The sequence below is a fragment of the Budorcas taxicolor genome, chromosome 11 (assembly GCF_023091745.1).
Source record: "Budorcas taxicolor isolate Tak-1 chromosome 11, Takin1.1, whole genome shotgun sequence".
Classification (NCBI taxonomy): Eukaryota; Metazoa; Chordata; class Mammalia; order Artiodactyla; family Bovidae; genus Budorcas; species Budorcas taxicolor.
The window spans coordinates 50,490,321-50,515,356 of NC_068920.1; the positions used below are offsets into that span (position 1 = coordinate 50,490,321).

Here is a 25,036-nt window from a genome sequence, read left to right on the forward strand (position 1 = left end):
CCATAGATGTCAGCGATGCTAATGCTTCCACTCTATCAAGCAAGTGCCTGTGAAGCCTTTAAACACATGGACGCAGCTGAGGATTTCTTTGGTTCTGCATTCACTCCGCTGCAAGTTCTTCTGGACACCTACAGGGATGGATGGAGCTACCTGGGCAGGAGCTGATATTTTAACTGAAATGGACCTGAGACATACCATACTTGGTTTGGTTCTTTTCTCCTCTCGATCTAATTGAAAAGATTAGGGGTCAAGAACTGGCCAAACCTATCTCTAGTCTTTACTTCAATACATGTGCTAAGTCGATTCAGTCATGTCCAACTCTGCAACCCTATGGACTATAACCTTTCAGGTTCCTCTGTCCGTGGGATTCTCCAGGCAAGAATACTGGAGTGGGCTGCCATTAAAGCAGAAAGAGTTATAACGCCTACTGTGACATTTGCAAGGGGGGATTTTTATTTTCAAATCCTTTATGACTGTTAACTATTTTATGTATGGGGGAAGGGGCAAGCAGTAAACGGGAGTTAGCTTAAAACCGATATCAGCATTTAAATGTAAAATTTAATGCTCCCTCTCCAAATTAGAATGTTTTCATAAAGCATTTTTGGCTTAAAAAAAAATTGAGGGAGGGGAGTTAATCTATCAAATTAAGTGAGAAATCCATAAAACACTGGCAATAAACCTCTTCTGAAATCCATAAATTTCTATGCTCCCATCTATGAAGCAAATGATTCTGCATATTCTCTAGAATCCCTTGTTGTGATATAAAAGAGCTATTACTTATTACTAGAGAATGAGTAAGAAAATAAAATTCAAGATTGAAGGGTGAAAAAAAAAAGATTGAAGGGTGAGCTGGAGAAGGACTTAATTATTCTATCTCCCTCGGGAACAAAAAGAAAGCTCTCTCTGCTCAAGCCTGGAAAGGTCCTCAGCCATCCAAACCTTGAGTCCTTAGACTCAGGACCTCTGACATCTTTCCAAGGTCCTTGACCACTGACACATTTCTAAGTGTCCCTTTTGTAAAATGAACTGTGATTACTATCCTTGAAATATCTCTAATCTGGTTAGGGAAACAGACCATGCACAAAAAGACAAGATCAGCAATGACCAGTGTGGCAAATTAGTGCCTGAGGAAAGAGTGTCCAGTGAGAGGCCTCTGCACTCCCGGGCTGTGAGGGGGCAGGTTCTGGGACCAACAGAGGCTTGCCCTCCTCTCCTTGACTGGGGTCATGTCCTCACTGATCTAAACTGAGCCCCGTTCCCCACCTTCCACCTCTCACAGTACTTTCAAGAGCACTTATCTTTGTTTGTACTTGTTTAATATAATCTCTTCCTTTTGACTGTAATCTCTCAAAAGCTGGGTCTATCTATTTTGTTTACTATTTCACTTCTCTACTATGCCCAGGGTCTAGAACAATGAGCACACAGCAGGCTCTCAATAACTGTGAATGAATGAGCAAGCTTTCGGCATTTCAACAGGTAGAAATGGAGAAAGGCATTCCAACAGGGACAAAGGTATAAACCAAAGTGTAGAGGAAAACAGTGGGTAAAGGAATTGATGGGAACCAGAAAAATGGAGTGCAAGATGAGACAGAAAGCCATGTGTAGAAGCTGGAATATTCTCTGCAGAACCATGAATCCAGGCTGAGAAATTTCAACTTTGTGCTATAGCAATAGGGCACCGGGGAGGTTCTTAGTCAGGGGAGATGATACAAAATATTTAGGACCATGTCAAGGCAGTGACAAGTAACATGGACTAGAGGAGAAGCCCAGGGCAAAGCAGAACACTGAGGTGGCGGCTGTCGAGCTGACATCAGGAAGGTGGGGATGGAGAGGAAGGAGGAGATTCTGAGAGAAAACCTTGGTGACTGACACAGGGTGGGGAGGGGAGGAAGCACTCGGAGTCAAGGGCACATGAGGGGCTGAGACAGCCTTTACAGAGCCAGGCATGGGGCAATTCACACCACATAGGCTTCCCCAAACCTCATCCATCCTGTTGCTTAAAAAAAAAAAGAACTGCTACAAAATCATCTCTACCTCTAAATAAGGCCACAGTGAGAGGCCTACAGACGCTACACACTGCCTGAGAAGGCCTCAGGGGCCAGGCAGCCCCTCGCCTGTCAGGAGGAGGGCAGGTACAGTCACACCTCCGTGCCAGGGGAAAGACCTACACTGATTTTGCCAAAAAGCACAGCAGGGGAAAGGCTGAACCCTGCCTCAGGCGGGGAGCGTGGCAGAAGCTTCACAAGGCAACTCGGAGCCGTCAGTCACCTCACAGAGCAGCTCTCTGTATGGCCTCCTAAGGCGGAAGAAGGGGCTCTCACACACACGGCCCTGGATTTGGGTTCACTGGCAACGGGTTCCTGTGATTTTTCAGGAGAGTAGGTTCATCAGACTCCTTGATGAGGTGTTACCGGGTGGTATGTGAGAAGTAAAACTCCATCAGAATATATAATGCAATCTGGGGTGACGTCCTACGACTCTGAGAGGACCTGAAGACCTAAACGCAGCCAGAGAAGAGCTGGGGCGGAAGCGGTGTGAGAACCACCACCCGAGCTGAGGGAGAAGGAGCTGGATTTCCTGGCAAGGAAATGAGAAGGTCTGAGGGTGGGAGGACAGAATCTCAGTGTCAAGTATCTGCAGAACTGCTAGGCAGGACAGTGTGCAGGATCCAGAACTGATGCGGTGGAACTCACAGACCCTAACCGGGGTCTTTCCTTTATATACCTAGACCAAAAAAAAAAATTCTTTTTCTGGAGTTAGGGAGAAAAGTAAAATAGGGCTGCAATAAATTGGGGTTAAATAAGAACTTAAAAGTAACTGCTAATTAATACCAAAATGAAAATTCAACTCACCTATATGCTATTAATAACTACAATCTCATTAAGATTTAGAAGCTCCAACTGGTCTCCCTCATTTAACAACACCAACATCTTAGGCAAGTCATTTCAGCTTGCAAACTTTAGTTTCCTCATTTGGAAAACTGAACCGAATAGTGGACAAGATCAAATAGTTGCTATAAAAATCACCAGGATGCTTGGTCTTGGCAGCCATTTTTTGGATTTGACACCAAAAGCAAAAGGCAACAGAAGTGAAAATAAGCAAGTAGGACTGCATCAAATTAAAAAGCATCTGCACAAGCAAAGGAAATCAGTAACAAAATGAAAAGATAACCAATGGAATGGGTGAAAACATTTGTAAACCATGTATCCAAATGAGGAGTTAATATCCAAAACATAAAAGGAATTCAACTCAGTAGTAAATATATATATATGTATATAATAATTTTTAAATGGGCAAAGGACCTAAATAGACATTTTTCTAAATTAGGCAATCAGGGCTTCCCTGGTGGTCCAGTGGTTTAGAATCCACCTTGCAATGCAGGGAACACCAGTTCAATCCCTGGTCCAAGATTCCACATGCCATGGGGCAGCTAAGCCCGAGCGCCACAACTACTGAACCTAAGTGCCGCAACTACTGAAGCCTGCATGCCTAGAGTCTGGGCTGCACAACAAGAGAAGCTATTGCAATGAGAAAACCACACACTGCAACGAGAGAGTAGGCCCTGCTCACTGCAACTAGAAAAAGCCCGTGTGCAACAACAAAGACCCAGCAAGGCCAAAAATGAATAAAGAAGACAAACAAGTGGCCAACAGGTACATGAAAAGATGCTCAACATCATTAAGCAACTTGGAAATGCAAATCAAAACCATAATGCGCTGTCACCTCACACCTGTCAGAATGGCTGTTCTCTCCGGTCCTACGAGCCAGCACAGAGCTATTCGCCCAGCAGCAGACCCCAGGAGGGCATGCCCAAACGCCCAGCAGACACAAGGCACCGCCCTGGTTTTCTTTGGAGGGTCTGTTGAAAATAGCTCCAAAGCAGAAAGGAACTGGAACATTTATACAAACCACACCACTTCCACTGAGTTTACAATGGCTTCCTGGTTGTTTAAATCAGGGCAGGCAAGAACAGACTGTCAGACAAATTGTCATTTGCAGGCTCCTAGTGAGCTCAGGCAGTTTCCACCTGTCCAGAGAGATAAACAGGCCACTCTGAGTTATGGACAGGTGGGCCCTGTGGCGCAAAGACTAGCTCATCCGAGCTCCTGAGCAGGACAGAGCAGAATGCCTGGGGTAGAGTCCTCAGCATCGTGGCCCTGCCCAGGCCACAAGCGCTCCTGTTCCCCACTGGCTACTCCCCTGGGGGCACCAAAATGGGACATCGCTGGGGAAGAAAGCAGGACAAAGGAAAGTAAAGGAGCCCCAGGCGGGTCGGGCAGTGTTCCATGAAAACACAGAGCAGAGACAGGATCACATCTCTGAGGGCGAGAGCACAACAGTGGCATCCAGAAAAGACCTCTGTGTCATTGCTGAAGGTCACAGATTTCAAAGGAAGTCCACGTGCAGCCCACAGTTTTCCCAGAGTCTATATAAATAAAAGGACTATTCCACGAGTATTAAGATGCTCTGCAGAATATAAAAATATTTAATAAAAAATAGAAAACCCCGGGTGGAGAAGGCTGAGAATGAAAGGCTGTTAGCAAAGCCTCTCCTTGATTCTACCAGTAAAAATAAGAATGAAGGGGAGAAGAAAAAAGAGGAAGAAAGTAAAAAGACAGGAAAGAGCACAGATGAAAATGAGGGAAAGAGCAAAGGGGTGGGAAAAAAAAGAGAGAGAGAAAAATCAAGAAGCAGAACTTCCCTGGTGGTCCAGTGGCTAAGAATCTACCTGCCAATGCAGGGGACACGGGTTTGCTCCCTCGCTGGGAAACTAAGATCCCACGTGTTGCGGGGTCACTAAGCCCTTGAGCCACAACTAACCGAGCCCTCACTCCAGAGTCCGTGCTCGGCAATGAGAGAGAAGCCACCAGAGTCACTGCAAGTAGAGAGCAGCCCCTGCTCACCGTAACTTAAGAACACCCACTCACAGCAACTAAGACCCAGGGAAGCCAGAAGTAAATAAGTAAATAAAAGAAAATAAAGGGCAGAATAAGTAAAAAGATAGGAAAAACAGCAACGAGGAAATCTGGAGATGCAGGCAGGGGTGGTCACACTGATCTTCTCATCACTGGCCTACTGCAGAGCCAGGACCAGCTCTGGCTTATTCACAATGCACCAGGCCACGGAGATGCCCATATTTACATACATATTTAATCTATACTAAGAAAATCACGTGGATTTGTCAGACAAAAAGGCCAAAACTGTTTACATAGGACTCTATATCCTGTAGCTCAGATGGTAAAGAATCTGCCCGCAATGCAGGAGACCTAGGTTCGATCCCTGGGTTGGAAAGATCCTCTGGAGAAGGGAATGGCAATCCACTCCAGTATTCTTGCCTGGAGAATCCCCATGGACAGAGGAGCCTTGTGGGCCACAGTCCATGGGGTCACAAAGAGTCAGACACAACTGAGCGACTAACACTAATACTACTATTCAATAAATGAGCTTATTTTTAAAATAGGAAAACAAAAACATCCTCCATCCTACCAGACCACTTAAAACCAAAGGTGAATGTTGAGGTTCTAGGATAAAAGTTGTGTCTCCTGAATAAACCTAGAAGCAACATAAATAGTCACTCCAGGCTCCAATCTGTCCCCAGAGGTAGGAGGGTCACATTCTTGTTTCGAGTGGGAGGGCTGTGCTCAGCAGAAAGGACTTGTTTACATAATAAAGAACAATACACACTGCAGAACAGTGGTGTGGGAAGTTCAGCCATGGTCAGTGGAAACTCAAGCCCAAATCTCTGGGTTTAAGATCTAAGATATTTTCTTGCACACCTGACCCTCAAGGGTTAAAAGCAAGCACAGCCTCGGTGGAGTTGAACCAATCAGCATTTCTCTCGATGACATCATGCCTCCAACTGGAGAGCCTGCTGAAAAGCATCTAGGACCTGGCCTGGGAGGGTGCCCTCCTGGCTGCTGCCCCTTCACTCCATGTGGAGGGACTCAAGGTCCCTGCAGCTACCATTTCAGTCAAAACCAGGACACTCCCCAAACCTGTGGCCAGAGATTACTCTGTTTGCACAAAATGTATGCAAAGCATGTCCCTGTTCTTCACCCATCTCTCACTAGTTTAATGTTGATGAAAGCTGATTATGAAACACAGATTCATCACTAAAGCCTTTAGCTAAGTTCTAAATGACTCAAATGTTTATGCTAAGTAGACAAGCAGCCTTCTGTGGCTTTTCCTTTCCAGAGCTTCAATCCCATTCAAAGGCAGGTATGAGTGAGACCTATCTGATCCCTTAGGACTTTTTAGCTGCCCAAACTACCATCTGACCAGACATCAACTGCTACTGCCTGTGTGTGTGTGTGTGTGTGTGTGTGTGTGTGTGTGTGTGTGTGTGTGTGTGTGTGTGTGTGTGTGTGTGTGTATGTCTGTGTGTGTGCGCGCGCGCGTGCCTATGGGCACAGTGTGCAGTGCAGCGACAGAGGATTAAAACACATCTAGGGAGCTGAGATGCTGTCGACACTGCCAACCGTGTGGAAGGAGAACAGGTTTCTTCCCTAGAGCTGGAAGCGGGAAATGCTTCCAGTTAAATGATGAATCTCTCCTGCTTCCCAGCACCCTGAACATCCACGCCTTCTGGTTCATCTGCAAATGAAGATTAATTTACAATTTACATGCAAGAGCCCTGTTGAGTGCTCCAGCACACAGCCGTCTATGGTTGTTTAGACTTGACAGACACCGTGCTAGAAACGCTCGTATCACTCACGGTCCCTGCAGGAACAAGAAGGCACATTCGAACTCGGGAACTGAAGGAGCTAAATAAAGGGATTACTGGTACAGGTTTGTGTTGGGGACAGAGAGAGGAACAAGGGTGGAGCCCCAGATCTAGAGGGTCTGGGGGAGGAATGTCACCAAAATGCACAGAGAACAGCTACTGAGACACGGTCTCTCACAGGGCAGTGGGGCTTCAGTCGAGCAACCCAGCCAATCCAAGATTTCCTTGGCCGAGTGATGCAGTTCACAAGGGTGGGCCTCCGGTGGCACACAGGCAGGTAGGGAGGGTGGGGAACACACTGAAGGGCAGACAGAAGATGCCATGCACCACGTCTAACAACCAGAGAACAGCTAGAAGAACGAACTAACTAACCTGATGATATAAGCAGAGACAGGATACTGTGCTTTTCAGAATGAGGACCTGAATCCGATCTTACTGACACGGTCCCAGCAAGCCATCCCTGATACGCAGCAATTAGGTAAGAAAAGCAAATTATAAACCAGCAAATGTACTAAGATCTCAAATTTAGATATATATCAAACATTAACAGAGACTGACTATGTAGAGAGCGGAAGGTGATTTTCCCACTCCCTATCTATATATTTTACAGTTTATTTATCTTCAGCCTCTCAGTTTACCTTCTATGATGCCGCAAGGGATCATTAAGACAAAGAAGGTGCTGATTTGACTGGAGAACACAGCAAGTGTCTACTGAAGCTGGGATTTAGAGCGCCTCTTAGCCTGAGCACTCTTCAAAGCAAACTCTCATTAGTAAACACAACAGAAAATAGGGAGAATACAAGCATCACTAGTGTACACTGTCTCAGAGGTTGCCCTTAACCAGGCTAACTTCCAGAATCCTCGGTCCAGGGCGATCAATAGGCCCCACAGTAACACCTGAGAGGAACAGGCTGCATGTGAAAACAGTGGCCGTCCACTGCGCACGTGCCCAACGGACACTACTCCCACACCCAGCCAATCAAGCGGCCACACAGGCCTGGACGCAGAAGCGACACCGGAACAACAAAGGGGAGAGGCTGCAGATTGCTCTCTACCCTCTACTCCCAGGGAATCAGGCAGAAAAGCTCGTTAATTTCTCGAAGGACAGTGTGGGGCACCTGCCCTCCTCTCCCAGGGAGGGCGGGCTCTTCTGTCTTGGGTAGGGCAGAGTCAGGCAGGAGGCTGAAGCACTTGAACTTCCTAGTCTACACCGACCCTTCCCCCAAAGCTCTGCCTTTCTCAAGTTCTGAAGATGCTCCAGGCCCCAGTTCTCTCCCTCCAAAGCTGCAGGCACAATAATAGTATTAATATCTACCATTCACGCAACACTTTATGCCTACTGCGAACTGTGCTGAGTTCTGAAATGTATCTAATTGGTAAAAACACCTCTGAAACACAGATTTGACCGCCTCTGTTTCACAAATGAGGGTAACCACACCGAGGCTTCCTGGAGCCTCCCACACGGAGATCAAGTTCATGGAGCCAGGTCTACTGACTCCGGAGCGGGGCCCCTGGGCTGCACTGTGCTGCCTTCCAGGATCAGCCCGGCCGACCCACAGGCAACCCCATCTGTGCTGGGGTCGCAGTGCCCTGCCCCAGAGCCTCCCTCTTCCTCCTGGTCCCCTTGGTGAAGAGCTGAGCTGGGCCCAAGCTCCTTCAGGGCAGCCTTCCCGACCCCTTAGAGCTAATGACGACAAAGAAAATAAAACTGTCAAGCACAGGATACAGGCAAAGCAGCCTTCAGGCAGGGGTCAGGGTGGGTGGCGAGCAGCCATTACTTAATGCCCTGCTCTAGGGAAGTCTGCCAAGCCCTGTGTTTAGGGCCAAACAGGGTGGGAAACTCTCTTCAAGTTTCTCTTTAGATAGAGCTATCCCCCCAAACCAGGTATAATATGGCTCAAAACAATACTGAAGGGTTAAACATAAAGCACTCTGTTAATGTTTACTATGCAAGCACAGCTTCATCTTCTGAATGCTTTCCAACAAGACCTCAATTGCCTTTAGTTTTTTCAGACTTAAAATGTAACAGTCCTTCTGGTGGTCAGCCTCACCACAGCCTGGCCCAGGAGTCCCTGGGTTCCCTGTATCCACTAGCAATCTCTACCCACCAAGACAGTATCAGCATATGCACCTCCTTTCATTAGGATGTAAGGAGATCCAACAGGCAACTTCAATTAAGCCTGGCTGTGCCTCGGTGATTGTATGTTTCTTTTCCAGGAGGAAATGGTGGAGCCCATAACACTGCCTGGCAGTACTGCACACCAACAGGGCCTGGACAGTCTGTGAAGAATCGTCCAGCACTGCTGACCGCTTGGGATGGAGGATGTACTCAGGGTGAGACATAAAGAAGGGGTGATTCATCAGGCTGGTCCAGCAGCCCATGTGAAGAACTCTGAGACACTGCCGTGATAGCCCATCACTCCCTCACTTCTCAGCCTCACGGCAAAGCCCTCTCACTCTCTGGTCCCAGTCTCACCTTCTACCCTTCCTTCCCCCTCTCCCTATACAGACTCTGCACGCTACAGGAGCCTCGTGACCGAAGCTCCCCCAGACGCTCGGGCTCGCTCACCTGCTCTCTGCCTCGATGTCCTTTCTCCATCCCATGGCTCCAATCTGGTTCTAACCAGAACACCTGGCTCTTGAATTCCATGTCCAACCCCACTTCTCTGTGATCTTTCCTGAAGCCCCCTTTCCGCCCTCTCATATGCCTCATCTCTGCCCACCCCACTCCCACTGATGTTTTTCTCTGTTATTTCTCCTGCCGCTTCAGAGAATATTGCCTCTTACTCTTAAGCTGCCTTATTCTATACTGGACTGTAAGTTAGAAAAACTCTGTTTTGAAAACAAAGGTAGAGCACACGTCCCTACAAACCTTTGCTCTCCCGTGTGCTATCTCGGGCACAGGTGCTCTCGGATACCAGCTCCCTTTCCTTAAGTGGCCTGGCATCAGGCACAGGCTCACCACCAAATCCTGGTTTGCTAAACAGTGAAGATATTCTCTGGCACAGGATCTTCCTGTCCCTGACTAAACAGAGTCCTAAACCTCATCTTATCTGGAGATGAGTGCTGGAGGAATTGGCCCCGCCCTGTTCCCATACTGGGAATGGGATTAGCTTTGGTTTACATAACTTTTACAGCTGCAACCCGGATGGGCTGGGTAGGGCATTTAGTCTACAGAATGTTCAAATGGACATGCCAGCTGCAGTGGTCCCCTCCTCTTCGAGAGCTAAATTCATCTTGTGAAAATGTTCCGGGGAGACAGATCCAGTCCGCTTCAAAGTCAGCTTCCTCTCAGCTAGAAGCCTGAGAGGGTAGTACTTGAACATTCCCTGCATGTTTACCAAGCTTTGAGAAACACATTCTTCTGCCCAGGAAGACATGTCACAGGTCATTGCAAAATACTTGGGCACATATTTCTATTCTGTAACAATGGCTCTGAAAGGAACCTGGGCCTCAGATTCCAAATGTGTTCTCCTCACTAATCACTCTGTTTCCTGAACCACCTAGCCCTCTGCCCCACCAACCCAGGAATGTGGGATGGGCAGAAGGTTCTGCCGGGAGAGCATGTGGTCTTCCTGGGAAAAACAGGAGAACCACACGTGGTGGGAAACAGAAAATCCCCCTCTGGTCCCCTTTCAGCAGCTTCTCCCAAAGCCCCATCCCCCTAGCCCTGCATCTCCCCTCCTCCTTCTAAAGGCTCACAGGAAGTCCTCTACTTCTTCTGCAGCATCTTCAGGGCGAGGCTGGCTCCCTCAGTTAGGCCGATGGGATCCAAATATTTCCAAACACCATGTCACTTCTAGGAACTGCTTCTTCTTCAGTTCTGCTCTGCTGGGCCTCCGCCCTGCAGATTAACTGTAAGTGGACCGGTCCTCTGCCACGCAGGCACGAAGACCCTTGTCCTGGCTCCAGGGCACCTGCCCCCTCCCAGCTGTCAGAAACACTCTGGTGGAAGTGTGAAGGAAGCTGGCAGCCGCAGCCCATATGCTGGTCCTGGGCATCGGCACCCGGGTGAGCACGGAGGCTTGGCCAGCCTGGCTCTCTTCCCCAAGACAACACACAGCCTTACCTCGTCCCACTCGGAGGTGAAGGAGGGCGACTTCTCCAGCCTCTTCTTCCCAATGCTGCAGTTGGACAGGGACTCACTCCGGCTCCCCATCGTGGCGTCCTCCGTGGGGGAGCAGGTCAGGAGATCAGAGTCAGACTTAGACAAGCTGCGGCTGAGTTTGAGCTCAGCCTTGGGTCTGCTGGTGGGAGGGGCTCGGCTCCTGGGCCCGCTCAGGTCACCTTCCTCCTCAGCGCCCCCAGGGCGTGGAAAGGCCGTGTGCATCACAGTTTTGGGGTGCGTCTGGCTGTGGGCGGGGGGCAGGCTTGCCGGGTGGCCCGCTCTCCTACTCTGGTCCAGCACGCGGGGCAGGGAGGCTCCGGACGCACGCCTGCCTGTCTGCTCCAGCTGCATCTCCTCGGGGCAGGCACCCTGCGCAGGGGACCCTTCTTGATGGTTCTGGCCAGGGGCAGGGAGCAGCTGGAGAGGGTCCTGCCCCGCCTCACACACTGGGGAGGAGCCGTGGAGGAGACCTGAGAACTGCTCCGGGACCTGCCCGTCCTGCCCCTCTGCAGAGTCCTGGCTTCGGCCACCACTGCTCCGCCTGTGGTCTTGGAGTGGACGGAGACACAGAGAAATAACAAAATTAAACGCGGCAAAAACCAACAAAGTTCCAATGCAGCGAGCACATGGCTGAGCAGAGGAATTCAGAAGCAGGGGAAAGGGAGAGAAGCTGGATGGCTGGGGAGCAGGCAGAGGGAGAGAAGAGGAGAGAGGAAGTCAGCAAACACAGTTTCGTATTGTTCTTAATGTCCAATTTGTACCCAAAGTCAGAGCATTTACGAAATTCCAAACACTGGCCTGATTAATGCTATCTGGCCGCCTTCCTTGTTGTTAGATTTCTGTTAACATTAACGACCAGACCTTGCTATATAAGGCGACAGGAGGTGCTAACTATATCCTACAGAAAGGACACAAGTGAGGAGAGACGGAGTGAACTCGGAATAAAAGTGAGAGGAGGGAGAGAGAGAGCGCGCCAGCAAGCAAGCAGGAGCAAGCGAGACTCACTCCTGGAACATCTGATACATTTCCATAAAGGCCAAAGTGTTATTTAGAGCCACCCGCCCTCCCTTCCTCTGGCAAGCAGCAACAGTTGGGGGGCGGGGGCGGGGGCGGGGGGCGGGGTGGGGGGCGGGGTGATGGAAGTCATGATCCACAACCTGCGACTTCTGGAATTCCTTAACCGAAAGTGCACAACAAACTAGCAGAGAAATAACTGCTTCCTTCCTCAGATTCGGGTGGGGGGTGGGGGGTGGGGGGGCGGCGATCCAGAGTTCCACGCCTCATCCTTCCTTCCTCAGGGAACACAGATTTTTTTTTTTTTTTTTGAGAATGTGCACATCTCACTCTTTGCAAAGCCTCCCAGCTGCTCCTATTTGTTTAAGTTTAACCTTAGCTGGTCCACTGAAATCAAAAGGGTCTGATTTGTCAGTGCCGAGACGTGTGCCGTGCTCCTGAGACGGCCCTAACATCCCGGAAACCCAACACTGCCAGCTCGCGAGGCCAGCCACTACTGTATGCTTCCCTGAGGGACCAAATACCTCTGCCCTGAGGTAGCATAAATAATTGACCAAATCAGAGTCCAACATCAGTATCGTGCCAGGGCACCGAACAGGTTCTCCCTGCACGAACTCAGACCTACTAGCGATTCTAACCCACATCGGCAGGGCAGATGACAACCCTGTGCTGAGCACTAGTTCACACTCCATGGCTAATGTCCAACCTGACTTTCTCGGTAAGTGGAAATGTACGGTACCGACACCAAATGATTCTCTAGTCTGTACAAAGCTCTCCAAACTGTTCATGAGATCAGAGGATCTTGGAACCCAAAGGGTCAAGCTCAACTATTTTTACAGATGAGAAATCTAAGGCCCTTAGCCTCCGGTGGTTGGTCTGGAGAGGTGGGGGAGACCCAAGCGTCGGCACACCTGGCTCTGGTCCTGCTGTCTGCTCTCTCGCTGTGTGGCCTTGGCAGCGATCTCATCTTGCTGGGCTTCAAGATCTAAAATAAGCAGGTTGCCTGCATGGTCCCTAAAAATCCCTTTTATGTGCTGATAGTGATGAGAAGGCACGTCTTCACCACACTGCGACGGCACACTTTCCCTCGGGGTTGGCAGAGCCCCACTGGAAGCCTCTCTCAGGCCTGCCTGCACAGCACGCCCTCCTTCATCAGCAGGCCTGCAGTCCCAAGGCTGTCAGGTGAGGAGGGCCGCACTGCCCACACACAACCCTGCACTGCCCAAGCCCGACGCCAGGGTCCCACAGTGCTAGGCCCGCGTTTCAGGAAGGACCCCGATAACCAGCTCTCCAAACGTTGAGCCTGTCACCCTGAGGTCTGAGCAGGGATATGGCTCCATGCACCCCACCCCACCCGAAGGACAGTTTGGTCTCTACAGCTGGCTCGGCTTTTGGCAGGTCTGCAGAGGCCGTGGAGGGGCGGCCAAGGAACTCCAGTTCGCAGATCTGATGACTCACCCACAGGAGCCCAGAAGCATGAACTCTGGCCTGTCCTTCCTCTACTCTTGACTGCTTTGAGAATTTCACACCCCAAACCCCAAAGGTCAAGTCCAGAGCACTGAATAAGCCCTGAACAGCCTGGATCGTATCTCCAGGGAAGAAGTCCTGCGTACATGGAGTTCTGCATGGCTTCATTCAGGCCTCAGGAAGCCCTGACTTTTGGGGTATGAACACCACATGAGTCAACTGCCAGTGTGCATGAAGCTGTCCATGAGGCTGACGGTGGGGCCACATAAGCATCTAATGGTGATTCGGGCCAGTGGGAATTCCTAGGGAAGTGGGAGTCAACTAGAGTGGAAAACTGGCCATCTCCAGGACCATATCCTAATGGCCAGTTTCCTCTAGGTTCTGGCCCAGGGGGCAGTGTCCCCCTGACCACATCTGAATGTGAAACAGGGCACCGGTAACAGGTTTCTCTTCCTTGGCACCAGCTTCTAGCTCCTTACTTAACAACTTTTTTGAGGAGATGGGAGTCCAACAACAAAAGAAAAACACCAGTCCAGAACTGGGAGCCAGCCAGGCTCACACTGCCTGGGTGGACCTTGGAACCCAGGCCATAGAGCATGTTCTGACTGCTGCTGGCATCGCCAACAATGAAGGCCCTGTCCAAAAGCCATGCACTCATGCCGGCTATCAATGCAGAAAGAGAGAGCTCCCTAACAGACAGACGCTGGAGGAGGGAAGTGGGCGGAAAAAGGAATGGAACCTTATGGCAGGAGGAAACATGCGAACAGTAAGAATTTCTGAGGGTCATAATCCCATTAGAGAAACCACAGTCCACCAGAGTAGAGGAAATCATGGGAAGGGATTCTTATGTCACACGACTCACCTAGGAATTTCCAAGAAAAGACACCTTGGCATTTGAACAGCTGGTCAAGATCTAAGAACCTGAGGATCTCAACAAGCTGGCACTCTCTTTCCCATAAAATACTATATCCAAGGCTAAGCTAGATTTCCTGGCAAATCAATGAGTGGGAAAAGACCTACTCAATGGTCCTTTCCTTCAGTAAAGTCAGGATAATATTAGGTCTCTTAGGGACAAGGTGTTAACAATATAATACACCGATCAAAAGCCAGATCTCCCCCAAGCCTCAACACCAAAAGCCAGCTCTTAAGCAAATTACTGAACTTCTCTGTGTCTGGCAATCTCATCTATAATTCTGGGATCTTAATAGTACTTATTTCATAGCATTGTTATGGGAATTTTATGTGTGAAGCATTTAGACAATGCCTGGCACATGCCAGCTCCAAACAGATGTTAACACCTGTTCTTCATATTTTGTTCACAGATGAGACCTACTACTTCTCTGTTCCTCACAGGTTGTCACAAGGATTGTCAACAACATTGCACATGCCCAGTACAAACATCATCCTTATAAGTCTTGACACAGGAGGAGGTGACCAAAGGTAAGACAGTGAGAAGGCCGAAGTACTGAGCCCAGTGAGAAACAGGGCCCAGCACCATCACTGTGATCCCTCCTTCCATCAATACATGTGTGCGAAATACCCATCTTCAGGGAGCACCTGAAGATATAAGGATGAAGACACGGCCTCTGCTCCATCAGCCTACCAGCTATTGGAAGAGACCAGCGTATAAAGAAGTAACTAGAACTCAAAGCAAAGATTAAAGAGAAGTATAAACCAAATGCACAGTACAGTGAGTAGCAACAAGTGTGTGATAATTTTGAAACAAAAGGCTTCTCAGAGGAGGTAGATTTTGAGTTGGACACTGAAGGAGAAGAAAGGCCTTAACAGGCCTCAGAAAAAGTGGAAATAAATTAGAAAACCAGAGACAGGAGCCTTGTGCCCAGGGCTCATGGACTCCAGAAGAGAACCCTCGGCCCAAGGCCTTCCTTTGACTGAGAATCACTGTGCTCCCGCCCTGGGAGCTCCACAGCTCCTCAAATGCCTGTCCTCCACTGCCCATGGCACTCCTCCACCTGCCCTTCCAGGAGAGGAGCAGGGGGAACAGGACACGGGGAGGGCTGTGTCCTCACTCTCCCCATACACCAAGGCCCGCCGCTCCACTGAATAGCAGGACACACCAGCACGCTAATCCCAGTCCCTTCAACTTTCCATTTTTATTCATTCTGGGTGTGCATTTTCCTTTTGCCCTGTGAGCTGCTGAAGCAAGGGGTCTTCTCTGCTGCATTTTAATTACTATGATGATCCATGGGGATTTTCAAGGGTTTCTGAATAATAACATTTTAACATTTACACATTTCCAGTCACCCCTGCCGGTTTAAATGAGGGCTGAAAAATGCAGCGTGTGAGAGGATTTGCTATGTTAAAACAATCCTAAGGCTCAGAGGAGAAGGCTGGGGTACTCCAGTTTCCCGGGCTGTTCTACTTTCTTTGTGCCCTTAGGATTAGAACCTTCCAAACGCTTAGTCACAGTGGTGAGCGCCAGAAGCTGTGTGTGTCCAGGGAACTCCCAAGTATGGGGATGCTTTTGGAGGGTCACTGTGCTTCCCTCGGAAAGAAGGTACTGAGTAGGTTATCCAGACATTTGCTGGAGACCGTGACCTGACAAAACAAACAGACAGAGAGTCCACACTGTTCCATGACAACCAGAGAAACGGAACAAGAGCTGGACTGGGAGTCAAGCTGGAGCTGCAGCCCCGTGACTTTTCCACTCTGGGTGTCTCTCAAAAATTAATGGCTGGGATGCATTCTCCAAGGCTTTGAGATTTAGTATGGTTTGAATCTGTGATTAGATGACCTAAGTTCCCTTCCAGCTCTGTGACATTAAAACATGAATAGTAGCAGGGCTTCAGGGGAAATGATTTAACCTCATAGTTAAACAGGCTTTGGATATGGCCACGTTAGGGCTTAAGGGCCAGCTCTAACACCTAACTTTTTCTTCCTCATCTATTAAACAGGGATAAAAATAGCCTCTACTCGGAAGATTTGTCTGGAGATATGCAATGACCTAATCAGTGTAAATGAACCCAGCGCACAGCTGGCCCGTAAGAAGCGTTCAGTTAATGGAAGCTGCCATCATTAGCATTTTTCATTTACAATGGTTTCCAAACTGTTCTTCATGCTAACACGGCACCGAGTCTGGTTTCCTTTTCCCCAGCTCAACAGAGAAGACTGGTTTCTTCTAAGTGGCCCTGTGAACCAGGCAGAATAAAACTCAAATGCCAGGGCAGGTCCAGCCGTCTCGCAAGTTTAGTGCAGAGCTGTGTGTGACAGCAAGGTGGAGAACACTCAGGTCAGGAACCACGTCCTCCCAAGACAGCGACCACAGGCACAGCTCTGCCATGAGACTCAGGACTGTTCTACTAGGCTTGGTCCTGATTACCTGACATCTCCTCGTTTTCCTAAACTCTCCCCTAAGAGTCTGTTCATGGGCTGTTGTTGGACCTCTGGCCCCTCACACTTCCCTGCTCAGCATCACCAGCTCTGCCTGGATCAGCTTCCACTCGGCCATGATATTTAACCAGGCCTGACTTAATAGCACACTTGCCATCTCCGTTTCCCTTGATCTTCTGCCAGTTCCAGTACTGGGTATTCACAACCATTTGCTTTCTCTTCTCCAGTTGCTGGAATGTTGAGCCCTGCTGAATACTCAAGAAGCAACTGACTGAGTCCTCTACCAATTTAACTCAGCTGTCTTCCAACAGCTACCAAGCATTAGGTGCTGGCTCCTCTGTGCCAGACACTGTGCTAAGCATGTTCTCTTTTAATATTCACAACAACCATGAGGGAAGAATCTGTATCCCTACTTCACCCGTAGACTGAGGCTTAAAGAGGTTACACGGCTTCCTCAAAGCTGCCAACCAAGAAGTGGGAGAGAAGGAATTCAAATACAAGCCTCACTACCAGGCTCAGTCACGCTTTTATTCACCTCGTGAAAACTATGATTTCTCTGTAAGATCAATTCCTCACCTCTTCCCTTGGTGCCTATACTCTTGGGAAGATAACTGCACCAATTTACTTAGATGATTTAGAGCAAACCTCCTTAACTATTTTCAACATCATGTCAAAACCTGGGGATAATCTCACCTCTTCCCACTTGAGAAGTATATCTTCTCAACTGCTGCTGCTGCTAAGTCGCTTCAGTCGTGTCCGACTCTGTGCAACCCCATAGATGGCAGCCCACCAGGCTCTCCCGTCCCTGGGATTCTCCAGGCAAGAACACTGGAGTGGGTTGCCATTTCCTTCTCCAACGCGTGAAAGTGAAAAGTGAAAGGGAAGTCGCTCAGTCGTGCCCGACTCTTAGCGACCCCATGGACTGCAGCCTACCAGGCTCCTCTGTCCACGGGATTTTCCAGGCAAGGGTACTAGAGTGGGGCACCACTGCCTTCTCCAATATCTTCTCATCTAGGATTCACCAAAGGCCGTCTCACTGCCCAATGATTTTTCTAGTCTTCATCCTTCTAGCCCTTACTATATCACTTGACACTGCTTACTAGTCGTCCCCATTCTCTCCTCCTTCCTTGGTCACGGGACTTTTTTAGACTGGCTCACAACCACCTAGAATAAAGACTACATTTCTTATCTCGGTGGCTAGGTGTAGCCACATGACCAAGCTCTGGCCCACGGGTTGTTAGTGAGAGTGGTTTGTGCAACTTTTGAGAACCATCTTCAAAGTGCCCTTCTTCTCTTCCTTCTGGCCTGGGATGATAGCTTAAACTTCAACAGTTGTCTTGAACTGTAAGACGGCAGAAGGAAACCGGGTCCTTGGCCACCGTGAACTGCCATCCTAGCTTTAGACTTCTTACTTCTGGACTATCTGATATAAGACAGACTGTTATTTGGGGGGTTTTGGAAGTTCAGCCTGGCTTCTAAGACACTGCATGGTCCTGGCTATCTTCCCATGTTTTTCCTCTCTGCCGCTAAATGTAAGTTCTATTCCTGACATCTTCAATCTCTCTATTCTTTCCCTCAGCAACTGATTTTCTCTTACGTTATCTATCACTTCAACGTGGATGATTCATGAATCTGTATTTTAATCATTACATCTTTCTTGAACATCAGACCCACATTTCCAAGAGTTTATGGAATACTTCTAGCTGGAAATTTTGGTAACTGAAACACCTCAAACTTAACATAATCCAGAATTGGACTTATTTCCTCAGATGTGCCCCTCCTTCAATCCTCTGTTTCTGTTAGTTGCACAATACTTCCCCAATTAACCAGGCTCAAAACCTCAGACTCATCCTTAATGCCTTCTCCTCCTCATTCACCCATATTTGGGTGAATGTAAGATCCTGCTAATGCTACCTGTTTAAAACCTCTGCTATCCATGTTCTCCTTCCAGTCACTTCCTATCATCCTAATCTGAGCTCTAATTTCCTTTAAGAGATTCCTTGAGCTCTCTCAACTTCAAGGTGTCCCTAACTCCAGTCTCTCCCAACCGCATCTGAGATTCTACAATTACACATACACTCAGCACTCCATATCCATGGGCTTTGCACTGGTGGATTCAACCAGTCACAGATCTAAAATCCTCAGAAAGAAAAAAAATCCCAGGAAGTTCCAAAAAGCAAAATTTCAATTTACTATGGGCCAGCAACTACTTACCACTGTTTACACTGTATCAGGAATCAGAGTAATTCAGATGATTTAAAGTATATGGGAAGCTACATGGAGCTTATATACAAAAAACTATGCCATTTTACATAAGGGACTTGAGCGTCCAGGGATTTTGCTATGTGAGGGGGAAGGAGGGGAGGGTGTCCAGGAACAAATCCCCTGAGGACACCGTGACAACTGCTCTTAAAGTGTGGCTTCTATCCTGTCACCTCATTCAAAAAGCTTCAACAACACTTCACTGTCTGAGGAATACAGACTGCCATCTGAGATCCAATATTAGACGACCCGTCCTTTGTTCCAACCACACTGGATTATTTACCGTTCTCCAAACATGCTGTCGTCTCCCACCATCTTACTGTTACTGATGCCACATCCTCTGCTTGGAAAGGCCCTCTTCTTCCTCACTTCTGCTCATCAAGTAGAATTCTCTATTTTGGGGTTCAGCTCAAATGCACTTCCTTCAAAAAGCCATCTCTGATCTCTTACATTGACATAATTTATCCCTTTTTGAATTCTAAAACTACTTTTATACCACTTTAACATATTTTGACCTTTTATGATTATTTTACATATGTCTCATGTATACATATGTAAATAAATGGCTGTCGATACATTCGGTGGAAGAAAATAGCTTAGCTATTGAATGCATAGCTTACAAAGCTCGAACTTATTCCATAATGGAAAGAAAAGTAAACTGCTCCAACTCAGAAACATACATTGAAAAGATACAATAGGGCTCCTCTGATATAAGGGGTGAGAGAAGAGGAAGCTGCTGAAGATGAGGCTGAACTGTCACACTCTCTCAATTACAATTTTCGCCTTTGGGAAAAGCACCCAAATTCACTCCTTATAATCTACCAAGAAAAGCTGGCCTGGACTTCCACATTAAGACGGCTGACTGAATACAGGTACTTGCTTAAATCTTCTTCCCACAGTCTTACTAAAGGGGGCCTTCTACTAAAAGGTGTGCAGAGCACACCTGACAAAACTCAGTCCCAAGCTGCCAAAAGGAAAAGCCGAGCTTCACACTATAGAATTCCCCAAAGGCTCGGAGACTGGCAGCGCTGTGGATGTGGGAGTAGAGAGAGAAGCTAAAATAACATTTTTCCTCCCCTTCGAAAAGATTAAGGTCTTCACGAACTTCACATAGACCCAAATGCACAGGTCTCAGGAGCAATGACTGAACTGCATCTTAAGACCTCAGAGGTGTGGCATGTGCCAAGGACTCCCATGTATCACTGTCTTCTGATAATCGTGCGTCTCTGTCCTAAGCTGAGTAACCACTTCACCTGGACCGAAACACTGCACTATCAGTGGATGCTGCAGAAAAGCACCACAGAGAACAATGGCTTCTAGAGGTCCTGGCTACTTTCCCATTTGCTAACAAACTTGTCCACTGTTTCTCTGAGCAGAAGCATGCCCCCAGTGTTCAGGGGGCAAAGAGTTAAACACGAGAGAGAAATAAGTGACTGTGCTAAACAAAACAGGAAGCATTGTTCTCCTATGCCAGTCTTGTATTAAGATTTCAGAAGACTTTTTCTACATTTGAAACAACTGAAATAACAGAGGAATATCTAGCTGGATAAAACTGTCATAAAACCATCTGAGTCTAGCGCCTTTATTGGGGAGGGAGGATGGGTTTTCCACTTCATGGATCTATTAAAGTTTTCTCCTGTCTGTTTTTGTCATTTCTATAGACACAACTGGCATTTCTGGAGATTCTTCACTGTGAAGGTTTGTCCTGCATGCTTAGCATTCCTGGTCACTGGGCACCAAATGCCAGCATGAACCCTTCCTCAATTAGTCATCGTGATTAATTCAATAACTCACCCAGACAACTCTTTCCAAGAGGACGGGAGCAACTCTAGCCAAATAAAATTTATTCTTATTAATTCTTTCTATCAATTTTTAAAATCTCTGAATTTGTGGTTACATATATTTCTTATATTATTCCTAAATGCTGTGTTCCCCTTTTCTTGATCAGAAATGTTGAGATATTTTAAAAAACAGATAAGTTTTCATTCTAATTATCAAACCTATTGCTTTTTACTTTGTTTGTAAAATTTCATTTCTGCTTTGTTTCTTTCTGTGTTTAACTGAAGTGTAAATGCATACCATAAAGTAGGTGACCTGTTGTATCTGCTTTTATCTGTATTAATTGCTCTCTGAAACTTTCTCCTGCTTAAGTTTTAGTCTTTCTTGTTCTTAACAAATGAATTTAAGAAGAAAACCTTTATGCTGAGTACCGCTTTGGCCAAATGTTATCAGTGCTTAAGCAAAATATTTCTACTACCATTAATTTCTAAGTTGGAAGCTGATAGAAAAGAAAAAAGATAGGCAACTCACAGACTAAATATATAATACTAATCAATAAGATAAGATGCTCAGTTTCACTGGATCAGGGAAATGCCAAATTCAGAAGTCACTTTCTTTGCTTACTATGGGGAAAAATACGAAAAAGTGATAATGTTCTGTGTTGGTAAAGGTACAGGGAAAAGAACACACTCATTCACCGTTAAGTAGGGGCCAAGTGGCTCCACCAACAGATCTAGACATGTACCTACATTCTGACCTGCCAATTCTACTTTCTGTCAATGTCTTTTAGAGAAACACTCTTATAAGCATGAAGAATGTCTGTATGGAATGTTCACAGCAGCATAATTTATAACAGAGAAGTAATACTGAAGACAACTTAAACATCCATCAGTTAGTGAAGAGAAAAATGAGTTATGGAAGGGCTTCTCTGCTGGTCCAGTGCCTGGGACTCTGCGCCTAAGGTGGGGGCCCAGGCCGAGCCCCTGGTCAGCAAACTGGATCCCACACACTGCAACTAGGAGTTCCCATGTTGCAACTAAGACTCGGTACAGCCAAATATATACATATGATGAATTTCTAAATAAAATAAAACATTTTTTAAAATGAGTTATGGGCTGTTTAACAACAATTTTAAAATAACAAGGTAGACTTTTAGAACTGTAACAAAATTTATTTATGGTCTATGAACAGCTTTAAAAAAAATTTTACAAAACAGTTTGTAAAATATGATCCTATTTTAAGTTAAAAACAAACAAAACAATTTCATATGATCACTTTTATATAAAGATAGCACATGCCCTGAAGTAAAAAATAACACACTTTCAAACTATGGTCATCTCTGGTAACTGAGTAGCAGAGAGGTGAGAAAAATCTGAGCATTTTATTTGTATTCACTTTTGTATTGTTTGAAATTTTTCCTTCCAGTGAGCTAAAATGAATGTAATTTTAAAATGTAATTAAAAATAACTCCTATCCCACCCCTCACATTGTAATTTCTAGTATGATAAAGGGGGAGCTGAAAGCTCTGGTAGTCTCATTAACATGGCCTTTTTGAAAATTGATGAATTAATTCATAAAAGCTGCCTAAGATAATGACATAAGTGGAAAAGCAGGCAAAATTTAATATGTACTAATGCACGACATCATCTGCTCTGACTTGCCTCACTCTGACCAATCCTAGCAGGCGTTTCTTCCAGGCTACTGAGAAATTGGCAGAGCCTATTTTCATATTTAATGTCGGCACTCCTTTGTCTGAAAGCTCTTTGAGTGATCTAAGCAGCTTGCCTGGAGGCAGGCACACTTCTCATGCTGTGGTTCAATTAAATCTGCGTCCAGCACAGCCCACTCTCAACAGCTAGCTCAATATTGCGGAGCTGGAAGAAACCAAAGCAAAGGAGCATGAGATGTGAGGTCAGAAGTCCTCCTGGGTAGCTTTCCCCTGGACCTAGAGATTTCTTAACCTGAGGGCAGAAATGTCCTATCAAGGTCACTTGGCTCCACTTACGAAGTTCATCTGACTTTCCCCTTTCCTTCCTTTCAAAGGTTGAGTCGGCTGACCTTATAGTGATTCCAGATCAGACCTTTGAAAGAAAGAATTAGAATCTCATTCCTCCATGATGCTAAAGATTCTTCCCTTACTAAGAACTCCTTTCAAGGGACTTTTCTGGTGGTCCCCAGTGGTTAAGGTTTTCTGTTTCCAATGCAGAGGGTTCCGGTTTAATCCATGATCAGGGAACTAAGATTCTACATGCCTTGCAGCCAAAAACTTATAAAATAAATTTGAAAAATTTTAAAAACAAAAAAACACCCTTTTCAAACAGAGCATTAAACTCTTTAAGGGTTAAATTTCAGTATGATTTATTACTAAACTACTAGAGCAAGCATCAGAGCTCCACCCACTCTGCAGCACTAGTCACAACAGCCAAGACATGGAAATAACCTAAATGTCCATCGCCAGATGAATGGATAAAGAAGATGTGCTACGTATATACAATGGAATACTAGTCAGCCATAAAAAGCGAGAAAATAATATCGTCTGCAGCAACATGGGTGCAACAAAAGATGCTCATACTAAGTGAAATAAATCAGAAAGAGAAAGACAAATACCATACATCACTTAGGTGGTTGTTGCTTAGTCACTAAGTCGTGTCCAACTCTTTTGTGACCCCACAGGCTATAGCCCGCCAGTCTCCCCGTCCATGGGACTTTCCAGGCAAGAATCCTGGAGTGGGCTGCCATTTCCTTCACCAGGGAATCTTCCCGACCTGGGATTGAACCTGAATCTCTGCACTGGCAGGAGGATTCTATCAGGGAGCCATCAAGGGAAGCCCACGTTACTCATCGATGGAATCTAAAATATGGCACAAACGAACCTACAAAGCAGAAGGAGACTCATGGACATTCAGAAGAGACTTGCAGTCGCCAAGAGGGAGCAGGGGAGGCAAGGGGTCAACTGGGAGTTTGGGGTAGACAGATGCCAACTATTACATTTAGAACGGATAAGCAACAAGGTCCTAATGTACACCTCAGGGAACTGTATTCAACATCCTATGATAAACCATAATAGTCTTACATTAAAAAAGAATGCATATATATATGTATAACTGAGTCACTTTGCTCACAGCAAAGACTGACACAACATTGTAAATCAACTATACTTCAGTCAAAAAATGTGAAGAAAAAAAATAAATTCTAGGTCTAAATGTATACCAAAAGCTGTAACATTTCTAGAAGAAAATACAGAGAAAAACATTAGTGACCTTATACTTAAAAAAAAAAAAAAAGGTAAACTTGAATTTTATCAAAATCAAGAAACTTTTGTTCTTCAAAAGACACTGTTAAGGGGATAAAAAGACAAATTACAGACTAGGAGAAAATAAGATATCTCATAAAGAATTTAAATCCAAAATATATTAAAAAATCCTTACAACTTAATAATAAGAAATAACCTAACTTTTTTTAATGAGCAGAAGATCCGAACAGACCATTCATTAGATACAAGGAAGCCAAAGAATCTCATTAATAGATGTTCAATACCATTAGACATTAGGAAAATGTAAATTAAAACCAGAGTGAAATATCACTACATACCTATTTGAATGGCTAAAATTGTTAAAAACTGACAATATTAAATCCCAGAGAACATACATAGCAATTATAACTCTGATGGGACGTAAAATGGTAGAACCATTCTGGAAAATGGTTTGGCATTTCCTTATAAACCTAAGGATATATTTATAAAGCACCTAGCAGTTTTATTTCTAGTGTTTACCTCAGAGAAATGAAAACTATTTTCACAGAAATGCCTGTATGCAAATGTTTACAGTAACTTTATTTGCAACTGCCAAAAACTGAAAATGGCCCAAATGGCCCTCAACCAGAGAATGGATAAATTGTTGTACATCCATTCAATGGAATACTACTCAGAAACGAAAAGGAACAGGTTACTAATACATGCAACAACAAGGATGAGTCCCAATGAATTATGGTAAGTGAAAGGGCCAGACTCAAAAGGGTACTGGAATATTGTGATTTATAGGAAATACATACTTGGTCATTCAGATGACAAAAATGTATTTCTCAGCTATATTTGGCTTTTATTCATAGTTCCTAGCCCACATCTTCCAAAACAAAAGGAATTTTCTGATTAAGATATTAATGAAGGTGACTTCTGGATCCTACCCCAGGGTGGGGGATGGTTGTCAGGGGAATCAGTCATGTGACTAGAGGGTTGAACATTTGGTCCCATCCCCTGATTTCCTGAGGAAGGGAGAAGGGGTCTGAGGTTCAATCAATGCCATTGGAGGATGATTCAGTTAATCAAGACTGGG

General features: G+C 46.2%; 1 protein-coding gene across 4 annotated transcripts in view; it reads right to left on the bottom strand.

The window, feature by feature from the left end:
- The window catches only part of ANKS1A (ankyrin repeat and sterile alpha motif domain containing 1A), a 167,165-nt gene that overhangs the window by 47,623 nt on the left and 94,506 nt on the right, over positions 1-25,036 (bottom strand). For all 4 annotated transcript variants that reach the window (XM_052647515.1, XM_052647516.1, XM_052647514.1 and 1 more), the window contains one exon: positions 10,794-11,380. In XM_052647515.1, the coding sequence (XP_052503475.1) occupies positions 10,794-11,380 (587 nt within the window). The remainder of the gene's footprint in view (positions 1-10,793; positions 11,381-25,036) is intronic.